Raw genomic sequence first — 19681 nt, 5'->3', positions numbered from 1 at the left:
GATTAAATCTGAATGCGGTTTCCGATCTGCAAATCGATTTTTTCGCAATCTTCAGCACCTGCATCTTCGAGTGTCCAGTTGTACAAAAATAAAATGCTCAGTTTAAAATAATTCATGTGTCTCCTCTCACAAAGCAATAAACAAATACATTACACGTGGGGTGAAATAAATTTTTCTCATCATTCACTTCCTGTCCATCTAAATTGCATTCGTGGGAAACAAATCTCCTTCACGATTTCCACCGGAACGTAACACCAGATGGAGCGAATAATTCACCCCTGCAACCCTCCTAATTACAACTGTGTTAATTGCCAGCCCTGAATGGACGTTTAATATACTTTCAGGTTTCTGATAATGGGGAATGCTTTACGTACTCTGTCGGCAACTCAATGGGAGCAGCTGGAAACATTATATCTATAATTTCAACGTACAAAAATATACAATACAACAGTAGCAATTCATACGCTTGCTTAAAAAAATTACTCAAGTACACTTCTACATCAGACAAAGTTCTGGGAAACAAAGAATCGTCAGGCGTTATTATCATGAATCAAAAGGTACCAGTCTCAACAAACTGCACACGATTGCAACCATGCAATTTCCACGATACGAAACGGAGTTCCGGCGAACATATTGTCGCGACAGCCGAGCCTATTAAATAATAGAAATTTCGCGGTACGGTAATAACGCCCCGGAAAATCAGATTGACCTGTTACCAGGCCCATAATTACACGTTGCGGCCTGGGCCAAATGTCGCCGCAGCGGTTAACCCTCGACGAACCCTTGCGCTCCTGGCGCACGTGCAACGACACGTGCCAGCAATTTCTTTCGCCATTGCACCTTCGATTCATTGATGCTCTCTTCGCCAGCTACGCCGTGAAATTGTATTAGCCTCGAGTTTCCTCGTGCTTCCGGCCCTGGGTAGTCGTCCATAAATGATGAAGGAAATGATCGAGTCTGGCCCGAAACTGAGATACATAAAAGAATCCAAAAATTCTGCGATATATAAAGGAACCTTGATTATTCGAACTAAGAATGACGCGAACGCTTTTCAGATAAAATGAGAGAATAGTGAAGTCGAGTAACCTTGTATTTAACATTTTTCCCAAAACTGTGGAGTTCTCGAGATACACAGATTTAAAGTTTTCAAATGGACACCCTGAACACAATGCTGAAATGGTTATTTGACGACTTTCTAAGTTTTCTATTCGCGAGGTATCTTTACAAAGTTGCTGGAGGTTTGAAGGGGAAGTTCATGGGCAGAATTCGATACACAAATTCGCCGGACTCGGATTGTCATTGCCGACTTTTCCGCGAGTTATCCAATACCGGGAGGCTCAGCACTCTTTATCAGATCGATGAAGAGGCGGACCGAGCACCCTGGCAACCGGGGGTGGCAGGCTCCGCCAGCGTTCAGACCGACGAATAGGGTAGCGAACCAACTATCAACCCCTGCTACTGGATTCCGCCTTCATCCGCTGTTCCCTTTCAGTTACAGTGTATCAACCGAGGCAAAATGTTCACCCGGAGTCCCTGAACATGACCGGTCCCTCTCTGTTTCAACTTCCCAGACACCGATCTCCAATTCCATCAAAATCTAAAAAAGAATGCTCGTCGTCAGTGTCATCATGGTGGTGTAAAAGTTAAGGAAATATTAACAATATTAGCAGTGGTTACAACATAGCGATCCAAACTCTGGCAGATCAACAACGCATAATTACAATTGTATAAACATAGCACATTATGCCAAAGATTGAAGGAGTAATGCTATAGAGGACGATGGAGTCTAATGATGTCTTCGTGGAAGCTAGGATCGAGAATGAAGACGACTGATCCTGGATCGTGTGGAGATCAAGGTACCTGGAGAACCTGTGCAGTGCTCAGATAACTATCCCAACAAATCTGGCCACGTGTCTTGGGTCCGGAGCAGCACGTGCCGCTGTTTAGAAGTATTTGCCAGCACGCGGCGGGGACACGTGTCCCTGATAGGATCGCTAGATCCTCCGGACGTGATCGAGGGTGTGTGCGGTGGAATTCTGGCGGAGATGATCGGCTAATCCCAGTGTGATTGAGTCAACAGTACCGAAGGGCACTTCAGTGTTTGGACAAACGCGACAATTCCGGTACTTCGCCAGAAGATGATGTAGCGAACGAAGAAGACCTATCTCTCGAACAGTTTTATCCAGTCGAGGGTTCTAGTCGCTGTGTGTGTCTTTACCAGTCGAAGGACAGAACAAGTTCAAGATGTATTCGATGGACAATATCGAACTGGACATGATGAACCGCCAGTACATTTACGAGGCGCACAGCTTCCTGGGTAACCCAGCAATCCCAGCTCTGCCACCCCATTGCGGTGCACCGACGACGGCTACACTACCCTCCATACCTTCGCAACTGGCTTCGCATCCTCCTGGTAGCACCGGCAGCTCCAGTGGCAGCGAGATTTACCTCTACGACGAGAACAGCAGTGACAACGAGAGTGCATACAGCAGCGATCAGGAGAACCATACCAGAGAGTAAGTATCGACCTATATATGACCCGCGCCAAGAAGTTTAATTTTGTTGCACTCGCTCGACATCCAGCTAAGTCTCCTTAATATTCCCATTGACCGTTTGTTAATATTTTCGTTTAAAGCTACCAGAAGTTGGAGGAAATAATTAACAAGGATGGAACGATTGTTTCCAGAAGAAATCAGAGTAGCAGGCGTAATGGAGGATCAGGGAAGAGTCCAAGGCAGGCAGTGCAACAGAGGCAAGCTGCGAATATGAGGGAGAGGAGACGAATGCAGAACATAAACGACGCGTTCGAGGGCCTAAGGGCTCACATACCTACGTTGCCGTACGAGAAAAGACTGTCCAAGGTCGACACCTTGAAATTGGCGATCGGCTACATCAAGTTTCTTAATGAATTGGTCAGAGCTGACACTGGGAACGATACACTGACAGGAAATGGTGGACTGTCGAGGTGTTCCGGTCGAGACGACTCGAAGAAGATCATAGTTCGTGGTGAGGCCAATACCAATCGCACACACTTTCTTATTCTCTTTTCATCGATTAGTTCGGAGCGTTCTTAAAAATTATTTAACTACCTGAGAAATTAATAGAAGAGACGGGGTTGCTACAAAAATCTGGAGATTAGGGTCACTGTTTTTTGGGAAGTTAATTTCGGGGATCAGTGGTTTGTTAGTTATTGGAACAATTAAATTTCAGGCAGTGAGGGAAATCCCTTTATTTTCCACTCGCTTTCCTGGTCCAGGAAATCGGACATCTCGCCGAATGGGACGATGTACGCGAAAGTGTGGACACCTGAGGATCCAAGGACATCGAAGAACAGCACGACGTTTGAATAGACTGTTCAGGACTTGATCATCGAGTCCCAGTGTTATTTAGTGTTTAAGAACAAATAGGGCCTAGTCGTTTTACAATCGTTTACCCCTTGGTTCTTCTAAAAATAATTTAACGAATACTTTTCGTCTCGAAATTAAGTTAAAAATTTGTCGACTCATTTAAGCAATGATTTTCGGCGTGCAATTTTTTGTTTTTATAAAAGTCGAAGCTAGTTTTCAATCTAGTCAGATTACGGTCCACAGTATTATTATTGTTAAGAGTATTTAACTGAAGTATTTTAATCGAAGGCAAACGAAGGAGTTTCTAATTGTAAACTGCAGAGAATTTTCCGCGATAGAAGCGAATCTGCGAAAATTCTGTCGGGATTCTTTTACTTTCTCCCTGGCAATAAAGACGATCTAAGCGAATGGCAAAATGTACCGGCAGAATTCGCGTGAACACATGTTACAATTGTACATACCTACAGGACACTGCTAGGAATAACTAATTTAAGTGAGTATCGTTTGTACGTGAGAAGCAATGAAGATGGTGTCATCATTCTTGCGAATGGAGTCAAATAAAGTAGGTTCAAGGAGTTCAAAATTTCCAGCAATTTTTATTCGACATACCCTAATCTATAAGACTGCTTCCTGAATTTTCAAGACTTTCCAAACTTTCCTCTACCACTATTTTCAATTTATTCTAATTCAGAAATTCTGCAGATTTTTAACTAAGAAATTCCGCATACTTCGTGAATAAATTATGCGGACTTCGAAGACAAATTCTGTAGACTTCAAGCAGAAATTCCAAAGTTGTTGTTCAACGAACAAACATGAAATGGTGGCCATGGTGAGAGGGCAGAAACTCCGCCAAATTCTCTGCTGCAATTCGTCCAAGAGAGAGGCGCTAGAGAAGGAGAACGAGAAAGACAGCGAATGGTGGGCGGTACGTCGATAATGCGGCGTCGCGACGTCCTGCGACGCGGGAGTAATGGCGTCGCCGGCTGCGGATCTTCCCACGGCATTCTCCGTTCCCTCTTCGTTCTTTTCCAACATGAACTACCTACCCGAGTTTCCTTCAGGCTAGCCTCCACAGTTAATAAGGAGTGTTTTCGCAGACACTTTGTCCCTGCAAAAGTACAGCGTGATTGCTATTATCATTGCCCCAAGTACTGCAAAATGGATTTTCAATTTTCCACTTGAGCGGTCTCTGTCGATATTCAGTATACACATTATTGTACATAATTAGCTGGATTCCGTGCCCGATTTATTTCAACGGCGGAGAGGTTGAATCTTGAAGAGTGGCTGCGATCTTCAAGTACCTGAAACTAATAAAAGCTAATGATAGTTAATAAATATGGAAGCTAATGGAGGTTAACGAAAGGTAATGAATATGGAAGCCGTGATTGCAACAATTGAAATTATTTCATGACAATGTTTAGTTACTTGGGAATTCTTTTTTAAAATTTTGGATGGCGAATGTGATAGCGAAAGTTTAGAAAAGAGGGACGTGTACAGCGGGTGAGCCATCAACCCGCAGACAAACGTGGGTCACTATCAGCTGTGAAAACAGCATTGTTTATAGACACCGCGGCACAAAGAGGTGTAATTGAATCCATATTCTGCTCTGTTGTATCCAGACCCCCTCGACAGAGCTAGCGGAACGCCCCGCAGCCTCCCAGGGGTGGTTGTACTTAACGGTTCGGAAATCGAGGGTGGCCGTCGATTTGTGGACAATTAGGGACGATACACGCTCGGCCCGCGGGACGAATCGAGCCCGAGCCCTTCACCATACGCCAGCATCCTTGCTTTCCTCTTTTTCTTCGCTCCGTTCCTCCAGCATCCACTAAACTCGATAGATTGTCCCAGAAAATTCAAGAAATTGCTTTGCTCCTGTAATTTTAAATAAATAAAAATTAGTAGCTGTTCGGATCATTGTAGCAACGTTAAAATGTCAAACGTGCTGTTTCCCATACGATAATAAAAAAGTAATAAAAATATATACGGTTAAGTACTTTGAGAAATTTAAAGTAAATAAAAATACTGCTATATATGTGACAGCAAAAATTAAGAGAAAGACCTCACGATTTAAAAAAAGTACAATAATATCTCTCACTGAATCCCTTGCAATAAGGAACGAGAATGAATGAATGAAAATCAGATTACATGTCACAGGAAAAATTAAAATTAAAAGAAGTTCCTTTTTTAATGCTAAAATCTTTGCAAAGAAGAAATTAAAATCAGATAAAAGATTAAATTAAAAAGGATTCATCTTTTGGAATTTTGCAGGACACAGTATTTCGTTTTACATGTCACGTAGGCAGAAGTAATTATGGTCGAACCATGTGCCTCCCGTAACGATAAACAGACGACATTTACAGGAACTAAATAATACAGAAGATTAGTGTACGATTAGAGGGGTGGATTTTATCGGTTCATCGAAAGTGGTTCAAATGTTATCTACGATTGACGCAGGTGTGTTCATACACCTGCCCTTATCATCCTCGTCTCGACCACTCGTGCCCCATAAATGCTCTGCCACATAAATATAGAGTAAAGCAGCAATATCCTCTCGCGATAATCTTGAGCAATGTTTGCCATTTGCAGCGTAATCCTTCCTGATCCTGTGAGATTTCTGTCTTCTAGGATACATGAATCTGATCGACCTTAAAACCATCACTTCAAAATATAGATACACCTTCTAACAAATTCTTACAGACATTCATACAAAATAACATCATATTTTTAATATTTATGTAATATATTTACATATGTATGCATATTGATGTCATTGATAACATATCTCCTAGTCATTGTGAAATCGAAGACAAGTGACAAGGTTATTGGAAACGATACAACAAAGAAGATTGCTGTGTCGTCTAGGTAGATGGAATTAAGGGTGTTACACCTAAAGGTAAAACGATGGGGTTCCATTACAGCCCAGGAGGGCTCAAAAGGGTGCAGACAGCAAAAGAGAGCAGCCGACCACCCTACTTCTGGATCTTCCCCACCATCCACAACGGTACACTGAAAAATTGGGGCACGCAAATACCTGGGCCAGCTGCGGCCAGGGGGTGTTTTCTGAAGTTCCGGCAGAATCATCGACCCCTGGACCCTTCTGGATTACTTCCACGCTTGTAGTGCCCCCCATAATACCCTCCATACGATTGTCAAGGGAGACAATATAACACTTGATTTGATTGTCATTACTCTGCAATGAAGAAATAAATGGTCTCCAAGAAAATGGTGCTACATTTCAAGCAATTAATATTAATCAATTCAGCAAAACATAATGGTCTAATTCTCGGATCTTTTATACCCCTGAGTGTTGATACACTTTTAGCATAATTTGTACTTATATTTTACACTCAGCAAAACATAAAATAAAAAGATAATATAAGTGATTTAAAAAAAATAAATAGCAAATGTTGCAAAGGAATAAATTAGTTTGTTCTACGAAGGATTATATTTTCATGGTTTAAATTTTTGAAGCGTCATCCCCTATCGATTCAAAGTTCATCCAATGAATACATACCGAGAGAAGACGAGTTTGAACAAAGTGTAGAGAGCGTTGAGAGACTCGCCTCCATTACGAGACGAGCTGAGAATTAATACTTTATTTGTGTGTCACTCCAGCTGCGTGGATCTACGCAAGTGCCACCCTCGTGACAAGAGGGTGCTCTTAATGCGGCTCCAATACGCGGAAGGGGCTGCGCAAGCGATTCTATGGTTTGCTAATTTTCACGGTGCCACGGTCCCGTGACGTTCGAGCCGATTAGGTTCAACCTCAGGTATTGAACTTTCGCGCCTACCCCTAACCGACGTATCTTCTCCTGGACAATAGTTCATAGCTGTTCTCTGTATCGTGGTACAATTTTTAATATTCTTCTCTTCAACTGTAGGGACCATAATCTGGAGTACTATAAAAAATTACGGCAGTGGGGAGCCTTGAATTTGTATTGATTTTATGAAAATGCAGGTAACATTACAGAACGTTGTTAAAAATTTAGATATTTAGATTCACATCGAGAGCGAATAGAGACTATGATCGACATTGAATTTAAATTGATCTTATGTATTCAAATAAAGTCACAGCAAGCTACTTTTTAGTGTCACATTCGAAGCAAATGTGAATAAGCCTGAAACAATTTTTCTAAGGATTCATGCAACGAGAAAAACTAGATATAGCAAGCTATTGAATGTTCATTGAGTAGGAACATTTTTCTGATTTTGCAAAAACCAGTGACACACCCTGTATAAACGGATACGAGACCAGGGAAAGGAAATGCAATTGATTGCGTCGACAGGTGTCCATGAAAGAGCTGAATATTGCAGAATGAAGATTCTTATTGCTCGAGGTCAGTAGATTGATAAGGAACAACAGTGTCCTGATAGCAGAGTAGCTAGCAGCGTTATCCATGAACCATAGTGTATTCGTACATTCGTGTAATATTGATTCGCCGCAGACGAGGTCGCAGGTGAGACTTCCCACGATGGTTGGCCGGCACCGAGGCAAACTCCACGGATTTCTCTGCATTCTTACAATTAGCAACAATGCAGGGACTTCTGTCCTGTAGCAAATGTTCCTCGCCACATTCTCATCCCATCGAAACATAAATTACGGAACAAAAAGAAAATAGTCTGCAGTGGAAACAAAATAAGTAGGAAAAGCTAATAAGAAGAACTTGAAGAAAAAATTGAATTTTTACTAACATTCAAAATACACATTTTCATTGTAATATATAATCGAACAAATTAGATTTTTAAGAAACTTTGGGATCCAAAAGAATCAAAATACCATTCACTACGATGAATTTTAACTTTCTAGTGTCAGTATCATTAATTTAATTATGTACTTAGATTTTGTGGATATTTTTCAGATTGATCATTGGTATTGTATCAAAAATAATTTAAGGACTAGAATTGAACTTTGGTTGGCAATGATCGATAAAAATGTTTGTAGTCGTAATCATTTAGTCTTCTTTTATTACATGCTTCCGTATGCACAGATACATTACAAAACGGTATCGCACAATGATTTACATCCCTGGATCCGGAACCAATCCACGCGACTCCAAGACAACGTTTCTGACAGCTCCGAGTTTCCTCGTGCGTGATCAGAACCGTTGTCGCTCTTCAGGGGTGAATTTCCATCCCCGTTCGCCCCTGGGCCAATAGACGCTGTTCCTTAATTTTACGGTGTAAATCTCTTATCAAGATGTTGGTATAAAAATGAAACGTTCTAGGCATCCGAAGCAGGCTATGGCTTCTTATTTCTCGTTTTTGAGTCGGTGTTAAATCTCTACAATTAATTCAACGAAATAGGAAAAGTGATTCGTAAGCAAAAATATTTTACTGAAGACAGAGAGATAGAGAACATTGCATAGCATCGCTATTATATTACTTCAAGCCTGGTAAAAGTTCTAGAAAAATTGAAAAAATCCTCTAATAATTAAAAATATGGTTTTAAGAAATTATACTGATTGTTGAACACCAACGTTCCACCGACTCAAGAACAATACCATCAGAGACGAACGAGGCGTCCAATGACACGGATACGTCAGCTTATTAAAAAACAATCAGACTTTTTGTTGTCGATAGAAAATTGTCCCCTGTGGAAATACATATGGCATTTCGGTCCGCATAATTTTTCTCAATCATACATAAAGGGTTACGACACAGACATACGGTCCGCGAGACGATTCAAAGACCATTGGGCCCGATCGCTTAGCTGCCTGTATCGTTTTCCTATTTCTCCTTGTTTCCTGAAAAATATACAAAAGATCACGATCAATTCCGAGTCTTTGAATCGTCCCGATACTCAACGAGCAAAACACCCTTTGCCTTTTATTTGTTTTTACATGAATATCTAGCGCCCTTTACATGATTTGCAGTCTGTCCCAAGCGTTCGCACGGATTTCGAGTCTCTCGGGTTTAATTACAGTGTTTTTTTGGACATGCGATTCTTGGGAAAACCTGCAGGTGCACTACGGCGAACGTTCTCCGGCTCAAGACCCAATTATTTTTTTACAATGTTCTCTGTCTGGAATAGTTTAGTTCGCTTCCTCGTAGAAAAATGAAAACACGCTCGCGCACGCTAATCACTGCCCTGCGGATCTCAAAGCGATCTTTATTAAACGTTTTACAATTTATATAATCCCTAAAAAATAAATAACAACTCAACGAATTAAAACTAAAATTTAAGAGCATTAGTATATTATTTAATTTTGTTAAATTATTTTATAAATTATTTCTTGCAACAGAAATATTAAAAAGTAACTATGGCGGCCTTCGGCTAATAATCGCAGGTTACTTTGTACCCAGAGAAAAATTCCACAAGCTTAGGAAAAGCTTCTAGAAATATTGTATGATGAATAAAAAGTGATCATTACTGAAGATGCATGGAGATCCACAATGCAGCAGTTACTTTGGTTCGACAGCGACGTGTCGCATTCTCGAGTATCAAAATTTCACGGTGTGTGCCAAGATTTCGGTCAATCAAAGCATTGCCGAGGCCCGACTAAAGCACTGCACGATCTAAAATATTTTCTCTGGAATTGAAACTAAAAAATTCGCAGCTCCAGTTTACAGGAACGTCTACGCACGACTCTAACGAATTCTACCAGCGATTCGACTGACATTTCATTATTATACAATTTGCCTAAGTGATATCTGTAACGAAGGAAATATTTGTCTGATGATCGACACGTTCGTTTGAGAAATCATGATGAGTTGCCAAGAGCTTCAATGATCAATGACTGAACACAATAATTTATTTGTACAGCAATCGGAAAGCGAACGTAGGAAATATATAATTGCCACTGCAGCGTGATTAACGAAATACAGATGGGTTCGAATGTTCTTTTTCATTTTTTTTTCAAAATTCATGTACATTTCTCGGATGAAAAGGCCTGGCCCAAAATCTTGATCAAATGATCAAGAGATCCTCAATGATTCGATCACAAAAATTTGGCACGGTCTGCTGTGGAAAAATATTATTCGCATTGCTTTCTTTCTACCATTTCTTTTTGTTACTATAATTCCTACGATTTTTGTCCTCGGACTATTCTTTTCTCTCAGTGTCGCATAACTCGCACGCACCGCATAGATTCGCTCTTAATGTACAGCGACACTACAATGAAAATGCATAAAATACTCTTCCATCGGTATACACGCGCTCTCGTCCTCGACGTACACTAATATTATTATTTTATAATTCATTTTTTTTCTAGCAATTTTCTTCTTTTTCCATCGAAGTCCCTCCGAACATTCAAGGTCGTCGATTAGGTGTCCTCAACGAGTCACAGTTTAACGTATAAATTATTTTTTCGTAGTAAAATATCAAAGTAAAACCAATTACGTTTGGAATATATGCGAAATATGCATTCAACGATTCTCCAAAAATACAGAAACATCTGTTTTGTATAGAAAAGCAAAACTGTCCATGATCCATTCAATATAGATATAAAATGATTACGACCTTTTTAACTGAAATCAGAGATGCTACAAAAATGTTAACATATTTTTATTTATACTTTTCTACGAATAATAAAATGTACTTTCCCAAATATTAACAGACGTTCGTGGATTTCTGTGACCGACCAATCAAATTAACATTTTTTGACTAAGGAATTAGTTCGATAATTAATATATACAATGTTCGAGATAAATTTATTTTGATCGGATCGAACCATTCTGATTATTACTGAGACCCCGAGCACAGCTACCGACGGCCATCTTTGAATTTTTATATTACAAAATAGCAGCAAGCCGCGCACGAAGAGAACTCGACCGAATTCCGTGTAATAGTAAATCGATTTTCCCTGAGTGGTGACGAGCTATACCGAAGGTTCGACATCCTCCAGATCTACCACTATCGTCCTCGTTATCCTAAAAGTCTCCTCGAATTCACGCCAAATAGAGAATCGATTTCTCCAAACTCCCAGACCAACCAGCGTGTGCAATCTCGAATCGTCTTTCCATGAACTACAAATTAAGATAAGGAACACAACGACGGTAAACAGAACGTCACCGTCTCTACGCGCAGCTTCGTTTTCCGCAACGAAATCAAATTAGTTAAATAGTCTAAGTCTATCAAGGCAGTGACATTTAATGAACAAAACGATTTGGAATTCAACTCTCGAGTCGGAAAGACAGATTTTTGATCATTTCTCGTTCCCCTTTATGATGCTCCACTCCGGTCTAATCCAATTGTATCATTAGAAAAGAGACAAACCACGATTTTCCTTGATTGTGAACACTGCGTGATTCTTGTTCTTCAAAACAATGGAACTATTCGTCAATTTTTAATGTACAAAATAACACAACTTTAGTATCAAGACACAAGTTCTTATTATAGTTTATATAATAAATTTAATCTAATCAGAGTCTTATTATATTAGCCTCGAAATCGTGTGCTATTTAATTTCGAGGAACAAGAATCACGCAAACGTCAATAGGACTACGCCAAGTGTTCGTAGTACAAAGAATTCTAGTCCCTTGAGCGAAAGTACTATCGGTGGGGACCACGGACAGGTCCCAGCACACCTCTAACGAGTTTTGATTAATGTCTAGCATACAATTATCGTTGCAGCGATCGACGAAGGTCGCAGTCGTAGAGTAAAGTGTGCAGTCGCTATCGACACGGACGCGAACCGGAAATGAAACCTATGGTACACATCACGAAACCAGTATCAGAGAAGTTAAGCTCCTTTCAACCATGTGGAAGTCGAAGTCAGAAAACAATCGCGTCGTCCTAGCCCACAGCGACACTCGATTGGTGGAAGGCAGTGCTCGTGTTGTACATCTACTATGTTTTATGTATAAGATTAGAATATACAGTTGACGACTGTGGGACAGGTCGAAGCTTCGTCACGTTACCCCACGAGTTCCAATTAAATTGAATATTCAAAGTTTTACCAAATGTAATCAGTCACATATTTTTAAATTTTTTAACATGCCATAGGATTGCTTGTAATATTTCATATTGAATTTTTCAATACAATATTTCGAACGATCCTCTCGCAATCTAGGACTCACTGGAACAAGTCGGATAGTGTGATAGAAGACTGTAACGAAACGAAATCAAACAGTCTACCATTCTACGAAGTGTCGCGGGTACTCAGAAGGACTTGTACAAGCGGAACAGGACTAGTTAAAAATAAATAAATCCATAGCGTCCAATATCGTTGCTGAATCCTGTCTAAAAAATTTGTCTCCCGGTTCTCAACTGTACCGGAAGTCCTCCGAAGTGCCCGATGAAGCACTCGAACTAAAAACAAGTCAAAGTTGTTGGATCGACAGCAACAAACGCCTCTATATAAAACACGATGGGTGAGAGACATCGTACCACCGGACTTACAAAGAGATTACCTTTCAATTAAAATGTACACCTACTTGTAAATATTATTGCTATTCTCGTCGCGGTAAGATTATCTTACAGACTAAGATTTGTACATCTGCGTTTGCCGTTACTCTGCTCATTCTCGTAAATGAGGAAGAGATTGTCTCAAACGTGTTTCAACGACGCGCGAACCAAGGTGTGTTTGTGTGTGTGTGTGAATGTGTATCTGTCTGTGTGTTTATTATATATATAACGAACGAGAAACGAAACATGACGTACTAAAACAGAAAAAGAAAAAAAATACAGAACAACAAACTGACTGCCATCTTCGTTGGAAACTACATCTAGCCACCTTTGCCAATCATCCTAGTAGAAAAACGTTGCTATGAAATTGTGTGTTAAAAACGACACGTTAGAAAAAGTCCCCCTTGTCAAATTGTAAATGCAACGGATGGTTCTCGTTTAACAGTGGTGTATATCACTTATGCCTTCGAAGACCAGGCGATCAGTCGCGCTCTCTCTCGGCCAGCGATCACTGACCGCGTCTCTCAACGAACACAGCACGATCCTCATTCCCCGATGTGTCCATCTATCTTCAGCTGGGCTTACCCGGCGGTCCGAGACTGGGCGGAGAAGGTCCATGTGAATGAAGGTTATGAACATTACCTACTTGGTTACTTGTAAGATTCGACATAGTGATGGGTTGGTACATCGACGACATATAATTGCTCGATGACTGTGCCACTGACCTGCAACCAATTAATATTTGAATGGAAAATGGAACAGAAAGTGCCAAATTTTAATCTTATGCTTAAACAAATTAAGATATTCAAAATCACGTTGTGCAACTGTATTACTTATTTAAAAGTACACAACTTCGCAATTAAATTACTCTTCAAGCTCTAATAATTTCCGAGATATTCGACGAAACATGGTTCCCAACCCCAACTTTAGGGGCAGGTTTTAACCTCTCAAGATAGCTCTAAGGATTATCTCGACCGAAAGTTTCATAAAAATCGGCGTTGTATCAATTCGGTACGTTCCCTTGAGAGTAAAAGGGGCTCCTATCTTCACCTTGGTACTCCACGCAGCGGATCAGGTGTGACTGACGAGTTCCTGACGACTCCAGGGTTACTGGCAGGTACAGGTGACACTATGTTGCTGGGCTGACCTTGGTGATACGCGCTGCCGGCTGGACTGTGCCTACGGTGATCAAAGCAGAGAGATTGAATTGCACCACCTGTTTGGAGACCGCCATCCGTGGGACAGAGGCGTTACCTGATCGTTGGGCTGGGTTGAGGGGCGACCAATGACGTTCTGTGCTGATACTGGGACAGCGAAGCCGCCGCAGGTGGGGATGGATCGGGTGGCAAGCCGTTCTCCAGAGTTGTCGAATGATTACTAGAACTGGAATGAGGCATGTACGTGTTGTTCACCCGCGGTTCTCTATTTACTCTTGGAACTGGAGCCGCGGCACCTGGTGGGACGTCAGGGTGGGGGATGTTCGGGTGCGATGGGTTCACCGTTGGGTGGATATTGTTTGCTGAAAATAATTGAACAGAGAAATTATTTCACAAATTATGGAACTAGTATGTCAATAAGGAGGGGATAACTTACCTGGGTGGGTGCTAGGCTGAGTAGTCAGTGGAATAGCAAGTCTCGCGTTCACAGCCAATAGATGATCTCTTCTTTGTAAAAGACTATTTACATGTTCCTCTAGCCTAAGGTTCTCCGCTCGCAACTGATGAAGACACGACAGTAAGGAAGCGACTGTGAACAAATTTGAAAAATCAATCACTTTGTCAAGAAATACAAATTAAATTCACCAAACCAGGAAGCTAAACCCATCAAAGTGATCCAATTGTTACCAAAAATCATGTGAACAGATGGTATCCCCGATTTCTCCAAACCCATGCGACAGAAAGCATATTTTTCCTTGCCATACACTCACTATCAAAGTGCTGGGCCTGCTCCATTAGGAACTGGCTGCCCTGCTCCCACTGCCTCTCCAGAAGCTGGTCCAGGGTTTGAGGTATTGCTCCACCGCCTAGTGAAGCACTGCCAGCGGTGCTAGCCATGTTGGTGTTGGCGTTCGTGTTGGTGTTGAAGACTGAAGAGAACGACGTGGGCGGTGCACCTGCTTGACTCGATCGTATCTGCTTGTAAAGCATAGACGTATGTTAAAATACGTACTGTTAGAAACTACTCTCTTAGATGCACGGAACGCGAAGGTGCGATGCGCTTTTCTCAAAATACATACAGATGCGATGACCCGGCTGTGCAGCTGCGGCCCAACCAGATTCGTCGTCGAGTTGCTCGCCTCTGTAAAAATAGAATGAGCCTCCAGTTCTTGAGAGAGGGTATCGGACATCTTCTGCGCCATTGTGGATGTCGGATTGAGCTGGTTGCCCAGCATATGCGGCGCACTGACACCGTTTTGAAACCTGCGGCAATTTACAAATAAATATCAGAACAATTTATTGTACAAGGTGAAGGACAACTGGATTATGACAATGACTCAAAACTTACAGCTTCACATCCTTTTCCTCTTTAGGATTCGTCAAGGTCGGAGTGCTGGAGGCAGAGGGTATCGGTGTAGTAGAGGCAGCACTGGCACTCTTCCTTTTCCGCCTTCCAGGTCCGTTGCTGCTCATGCTCTCAGACCCAGGACTGCTGGGAGGTGACTCCTTCACGGTGGGACCCATCACATTTGCAGTCCCAGCACTAACACTGCTAAAATGGCCACCGGTCAATGAGGGCCCCTGTATGATGGATGGCACAGGTGCCACAGTTACGGCGGGAGGAGGAGTCTGATGATTGTTCCTGCCTCCTCTTTTAGATGTTGTTACCACTGCACTGCTGGACACCGATGTTACCACAGAGGAGGCTGCAGACTGAGCTTGCGGCTGCTGGACCTGGGGCAGTTGTTGAGACTGCTGCAGAGCTGGCTGGCTATTTGAGGAACCCCTCTTTGGTTTGCGAGATTTCTCCTGCTTGTCCGATGACTGAGAGCTGAAGAAACAAGAAAAGAGGAACTTTGGGTGATTGAGAGATCAGAGAAAACTGGTAATGAAAACTCTGCTGCTGAAGGAAAATTGGCACAACATAGATATCCTATGTGATTCACTCGACTGAAATTTCGAGGAATTTTTCATTTTCGAGGTATGCAAACGGACCATTAACTTTTGGCGGTTAAATCATCACGTTACTCCTTTTCCTCGTTCGTTGCCCTTGAGGACCCTTGAGGCAGAAGATGCAAACATAACCTCACAGTGTCCTTAATGGAGCAGATCAGTCACACAGTGATTACGAAATCACCAGTTTTTCACTCGGCCACGCGTGCTGCTAGCGTTTTCTGAATAAACGTGGCGCAAAATAAGAAGGATCGAAAAATATAATCTCACATCATTTCGCCTTTTCACGCAGCACAATGTTGCTATAAACACCATCCAATTATCACCACCTAGTTACGACACCGTCCGGGAGAACCATCCAAGCATGGTGAAACTACAATTCCCCCGGGTACTATCAATTCGAGAATCATAAAAATTTTGTACCTGAGGAATTTTTACTATACTCGCGACGAGGTTAGGAGAGGACTGGCTTGTTTATCCAATAGGACAGCCATTTTGATGCCTTCCATTTTGGCGCGCATTTGGAATAGCAAATAGAACCACCACTTTACTTCTCAAATATATGTCGATAAAAACCTTTCCCCGCTTGAAACATATCAAACGTAAACTAAACTAGAATTTCGTTTCACGGTTCAGTAAAAATGTACACCCCAAAGTATACAATTTAAATATAAAATTGTAGGAAAGAAGAATGTCCAGCACAATGAAAAAAAAAAAAGTGAACTTGAATAAAAATACTTACCGAGATCTCTTAACAGGAGCCTCCTCCGTACTGAATCGGTCCGAGTTCGGCATAGCACTTGTCCTGGGCTCCATGGCGGCCGCAGTTGTGATAATACTTTGTTGCAACTGCTGGTATAAAGTAGGAGCACTGGTCACCACGCTTTGCACAGTGTTGGGTAACGAGGTAGCAGTCAGTGGTACGGAGACGACGATGCTGTTGGAAGTAGTCGTCGGAGAATGAGTGACGATGGAGGATTGGGACTGTGTCACTGCCATAATCACAGGCGTGGTGGTAGCTTCCGTGCTGACTGGAGTGCTAGACGTCAACTGGATAGGACTCTCCACCTTTAACTGAAAATATCGCGAAAACGAGAGAGGGTTTACGACCTCTATCAGATGTTGCAACCTCCGTTAAGATCTAGGAGCTGTGTTAGAAACATAGGAAGTCTATCAACATTATATAGGACCTTTATTAGAAATTTGGATTTCTGTTAGGATCACAAGATCTCTACTAAAATCATAGTACCTATGAGGCTTATAGGATCTCTATTAGTAACTAGCTCTGCCAGAATCGTAGGCGCTCTACTATAGAGGACTTCTATCAGAATTGAGGATTAACATTAAAATTTTGAACGTAAGGAAAGCTTGACTGTACCTTCTTGGACTTTTCCGGCTCAGTGGTCGTGCTCAGGCTGGTGGCTTCGGTTATGGTAGTCTGCACGCTGTTGCTGGAGACAGTCTGCTGCACGATCGAGCTGACAGCGACCACGACAGAACCGCTGGCCTCGGAGCTGACCGATTGGTTCGAGTTCTCGTTCCCTATCACGGTCGGCGTGCGCGCCCCGGTCTTTCTCTTTTTACTGTGGCTGGACGCCTTGTTGGACGTCGACGAGTTCGATTTGGTCGGTCCACTGTTTTTGTGGCCGGTGCTCGGGTTCGATCCCGGCTTGATCGCCTGGACGGCGGTCGTGGAGGCAGTGCCGTCATGTCCGAACACGCTCTCCGATTGGGTGACGATTGTCTCTACGAAGTTTGAAGTGGTGAATTTACTGGAATTTGTGGTGGTCTCTTTGGGTGTGTTACGGCCGCTGCTGGTTTTGTCATCAGCAACGCCATTTATTTCTAGGCTTGGACTAGTATTGGATTTGTTTTTAGAATTGGTAGTGGATTTGGAACTTGAACTCTTTCGTTTACCACTTGACGAAGACTTTATCGGGGTCTCGGCTTCCTTTTCAGGAGATGAGTCTGACGAGCCATTATCTGCTGGTATTGGCTTGTAAGGTGGTATCGTCTTTACGTTACCACCCTTTTTCTGAAAATACAATCACACCGTGATATTAGAAAAATTAGAAGACGATAGTGTACGTTCCTATGAGATGATTCGTCTATGTACCAGCTTAGAATAGTGGTGCTGACAGTAGCCGCAGTACTTAACGTTGTCGAGGTAGTTGCCAGCCTCCTCGCAGAGCAAGCCAAGAGCCTGAGCACATGTGACATGAAACTGCTGCCTGCAGCCGGTCTTGTTGCACTGCATACAAGCTCCCACATTCGCTCTGCTACCTTTTCCTTGCTCTTCGCAGATGTAACATGACTGAAACAAGCACCGACGTTAATGCGACGCTCCCACATCTGATAAAACCAACAGAAACTGAACCTACCTTGCTGAACCTTTCGGATGGAATCAATTGCAGAATAATCGGCTCCATAGTGGTCACGTTACCGAACCGTACTTCCGGTATGTACAACGCGCACACCACGTGTGCCCAACCAGCCTGATCCGTTCTCTTGAGAGCCCCATCGCGGCTCGGACACAACTCGCAGCGCTGTAGAAAATGAGAGACAATATTTACATAATTTAAATCAATGCTAGACATCTTGTTTTTAGGAACTGTGTACTACATATACATACAATTTGCATTCGTTAATTTCAATGACAATGAGCTGATGCAAGTTTACTACCATTATTGATGAGAATATTCTTCAGAAGAAGATGTATTATTAATCAAGACTTATAATCATAGTAATATAAATTTTAAATTAGTAAGTGACCATGAGAAATATACTCTTGAGACCTTTTGGTATGTAAATACTGCACAGTCATTAAAAATCTTGTACCTAGGTTTCTGATGGATATGGTGTAAATATAGAGGTACTGGGGGGGTGACTGCAACACGTGTTCAACTTACCACGCGTGCACTTCTCTCTTGTGATTCACACTTCCTGCAGTACCATGGCCCAGTAGGTACCGTAACGATACCATAACAGGCTGCAAGATAATCATAACATTAGTACTAGCTCATTAGTCTCTCTAAAAATAATTAAACAGCTGGCACCAGAGTTCGACACTAAGGGACCAAGTACTATGTCTGCTCTATGAGTACTTAGATCCCTTGAGGACCAGTAACATCATCGTACAGAGATGACAATATACAAAACAGACTTTGAGGTCTCTTGTGCTAAAGGCTCAACAGATTCTACTTAGATCAGATGTACAGTAATTGTACAGGGGCTTCGCAGGCCTTAGAGTTCAATGTTGCCAGAGTGTTTAGTTGTCTGTACCTTGGTGTACAGCAACAGTGCAGCCCTGGCCATCACAGTAGACCAGCGGATTCTCAGTCCAACCCCTCTCGTCAGAACACACGCAGCACCCTCCAAGCATCTCCTTCATGCTGTGCTCCAAGCAATTCGGAAGACGAGACTAGCATGAGGAGCTAGGCGAGCCGTGGGCGAGGACGTGGCGCGAGACTGTCCCGCTCTCGCTGTTGCATCCTGACTTCGGTTGGTCCTCGGCCCGGCAGGCTCCTTGGAGCTGCGTACCTTGAAGCCCGTGCACCAGCGTCACGCATTCAACACTGGTAAGGCGAATCGTGGGCCCGTAAGAGAGACACACACCGCGACGGGTCAACACGGCTTCGAAAACCGGGTCCGAGTGACCGGTCGCAAGAACCAACGGCACCGAGGCAATCCCTGGCTGCCCGGCAGCCCCTAATCGCGTCGACGATTCCGAAAAGGAACGTGCTCGGACGGTTTGTTATTTACAACGGCGCTCTATTTGTTTCGCTGACCGGCCATCTTATTTTGGTGTCGCGGCGGGTCTACGCACGCGCTGACGCGCGCTCTGCAGCGGACTTGGAAAAGCGTGTTCCGAAATCAGG

General features: G+C 42.6%; 2 protein-coding genes and 2 long non-coding RNA genes across 11 annotated transcripts; 2 read left to right on the top strand and 2 right to left on the bottom strand.

Annotated features, from left to right (window-relative positions):
• The first annotated feature begins 1479 nt into the window (after positions 1-1479).
• Fer1 (48 related 1) lies at positions 1480-3930 on the top strand. 4 transcript variants are annotated; one of them, XM_076522467.1, is made up of 3 exons: positions 1480-2516; positions 2636-3003; positions 3211-3930. In XM_076522467.1, exons 1-3 carry the CDS (start codon positions 2245-2247, stop codon positions 3348-3350), a joined length of 780 nt encoding a protein of 259 aa, XP_076378582.1. In that variant the 5' UTR covers positions 1480-2244; the 3' UTR covers positions 3351-3930. The 4 variants fall into 4 exon arrangements, with proteins under 4 accessions (XP_076378582.1, XP_076378583.1, XP_033327388.1 ...); XM_076522468.1 differs by having other exon boundaries at positions 1483-2516; positions 2690-3006; XM_033471497.2 differs by having other exon boundaries at positions 1483-2516; positions 2636-3006.
• LOC143259563 (uncharacterized) lies at positions 3924-7001 on the bottom strand. Its single transcript, XR_013033568.1, has 2 exons — positions 6862-7001; positions 3924-6537 (listed from the first exon to the last, which is right to left on the bottom strand). It is a non-coding gene; the product is annotated as an uncharacterized LOC143259563 (long non-coding RNA).
• On the top strand, positions 6984-8287 carry LOC143259564 (uncharacterized). Of its 2 annotated transcripts, none has more exons than XR_013033569.1 (4): positions 6984-7117; positions 7229-7305; positions 7437-7684; positions 7793-8287. It is a non-coding gene; the product is annotated as an uncharacterized LOC143259564 (long non-coding RNA). The 2 variants fall into 2 exon arrangements; XR_013033570.1 differs by having other exon boundaries at positions 7570-7684; positions 7793-8284.
• On the bottom strand, positions 8283-19594 carry Alh (coiled coil domain containing protein Alhambra). 4 transcript variants are annotated; one of them, XM_033471620.2, is made up of 14 exons: positions 19086-19592; positions 18713-18792; positions 18185-18349; positions 17920-18117; positions 17721-17838; positions 17182-17549; positions 16546-16877; positions 15199-15681; positions 14930-15113; positions 14621-14828; positions 14287-14439; positions 13948-14212; positions 13744-13872; positions 8283-13418 (listed from the first exon to the last, which is right to left on the bottom strand). In XM_033471620.2, exons 1-14 carry the CDS (start codon positions 19192-19194, stop codon positions 13265-13267), a joined length of 2946 nt encoding a protein of 981 aa, XP_033327511.2. In that variant the 5' UTR covers positions 19195-19592; the 3' UTR covers positions 8283-13264. The 4 variants fall into 4 exon arrangements, with proteins under 4 accessions (XP_033327511.2, XP_076378579.1, XP_033327509.2 ...); XM_076522464.1 differs by having other exon boundaries at positions 8283-13292; positions 17182-17838; positions 19086-19594; XM_033471618.2 differs by having other exon boundaries at positions 17182-17838.
• Positions 19595-19681: the final 87 nt, after the last annotated feature.

The sequence above is a fragment of the Megalopta genalis genome, chromosome 5 (genome assembly GCF_051020955.1).
Source record: "Megalopta genalis isolate 19385.01 chromosome 5, iyMegGena1_principal, whole genome shotgun sequence".
Taxonomy (NCBI): Eukaryota; Metazoa; Arthropoda; class Insecta; order Hymenoptera; family Halictidae; genus Megalopta; species Megalopta genalis.
This window is presented reverse-complemented; position numbering and strand designations above follow the sequence as displayed.

What these genes read in the sequence shown, in the direction of transcription:
- Fer1 (XM_033471497.2), top strand. Translation starts at nt 2,245, where the DNA reads ATGTATTCGATGGACAATATCGAACTGGACATGATGAACCGCCAGTAC. An exon ending in CAGGAGAACCATACCAGAGA is followed by an intron (nt 2,517 to 2,635) that starts GTAAGTATCGAC and finishes TTTCGTTTAAAG; the next exon opens with CTACCAGAAGTTGGAGGAAA. An exon ending in GAAGAAGATCATAGTTCGTG is followed by an intron (nt 3,007 to 3,210) that starts GTGAGGCCAATA and finishes ATTAAATTTCAG; the next exon opens with GCAGTGAGGGAAATCCCTTT.
- Alh (XM_033471618.2), bottom strand. Translation starts at nt 19,194, where the DNA reads ATGAAGGAGATGCTTGGAGGGTGCTGCGTGTGTTCTGACGAGAGGGGT. An exon ending in TCAGCCTAGCACCCACCCAG is followed by an intron (nt 14,213 to 14,286) that starts GTAAGTTATCCC and finishes AATTATTTTCAG; the next exon opens with CAAACAATATCCACCCAACG. An exon ending in CCGCTGCGTGGAGTACCAAG is followed by an intron (nt 13,419 to 13,743) that starts GTGAAGATAGGA and finishes AATTGGTTGCAG; the next exon opens with GTCAGTGGCACAGTCATCGA.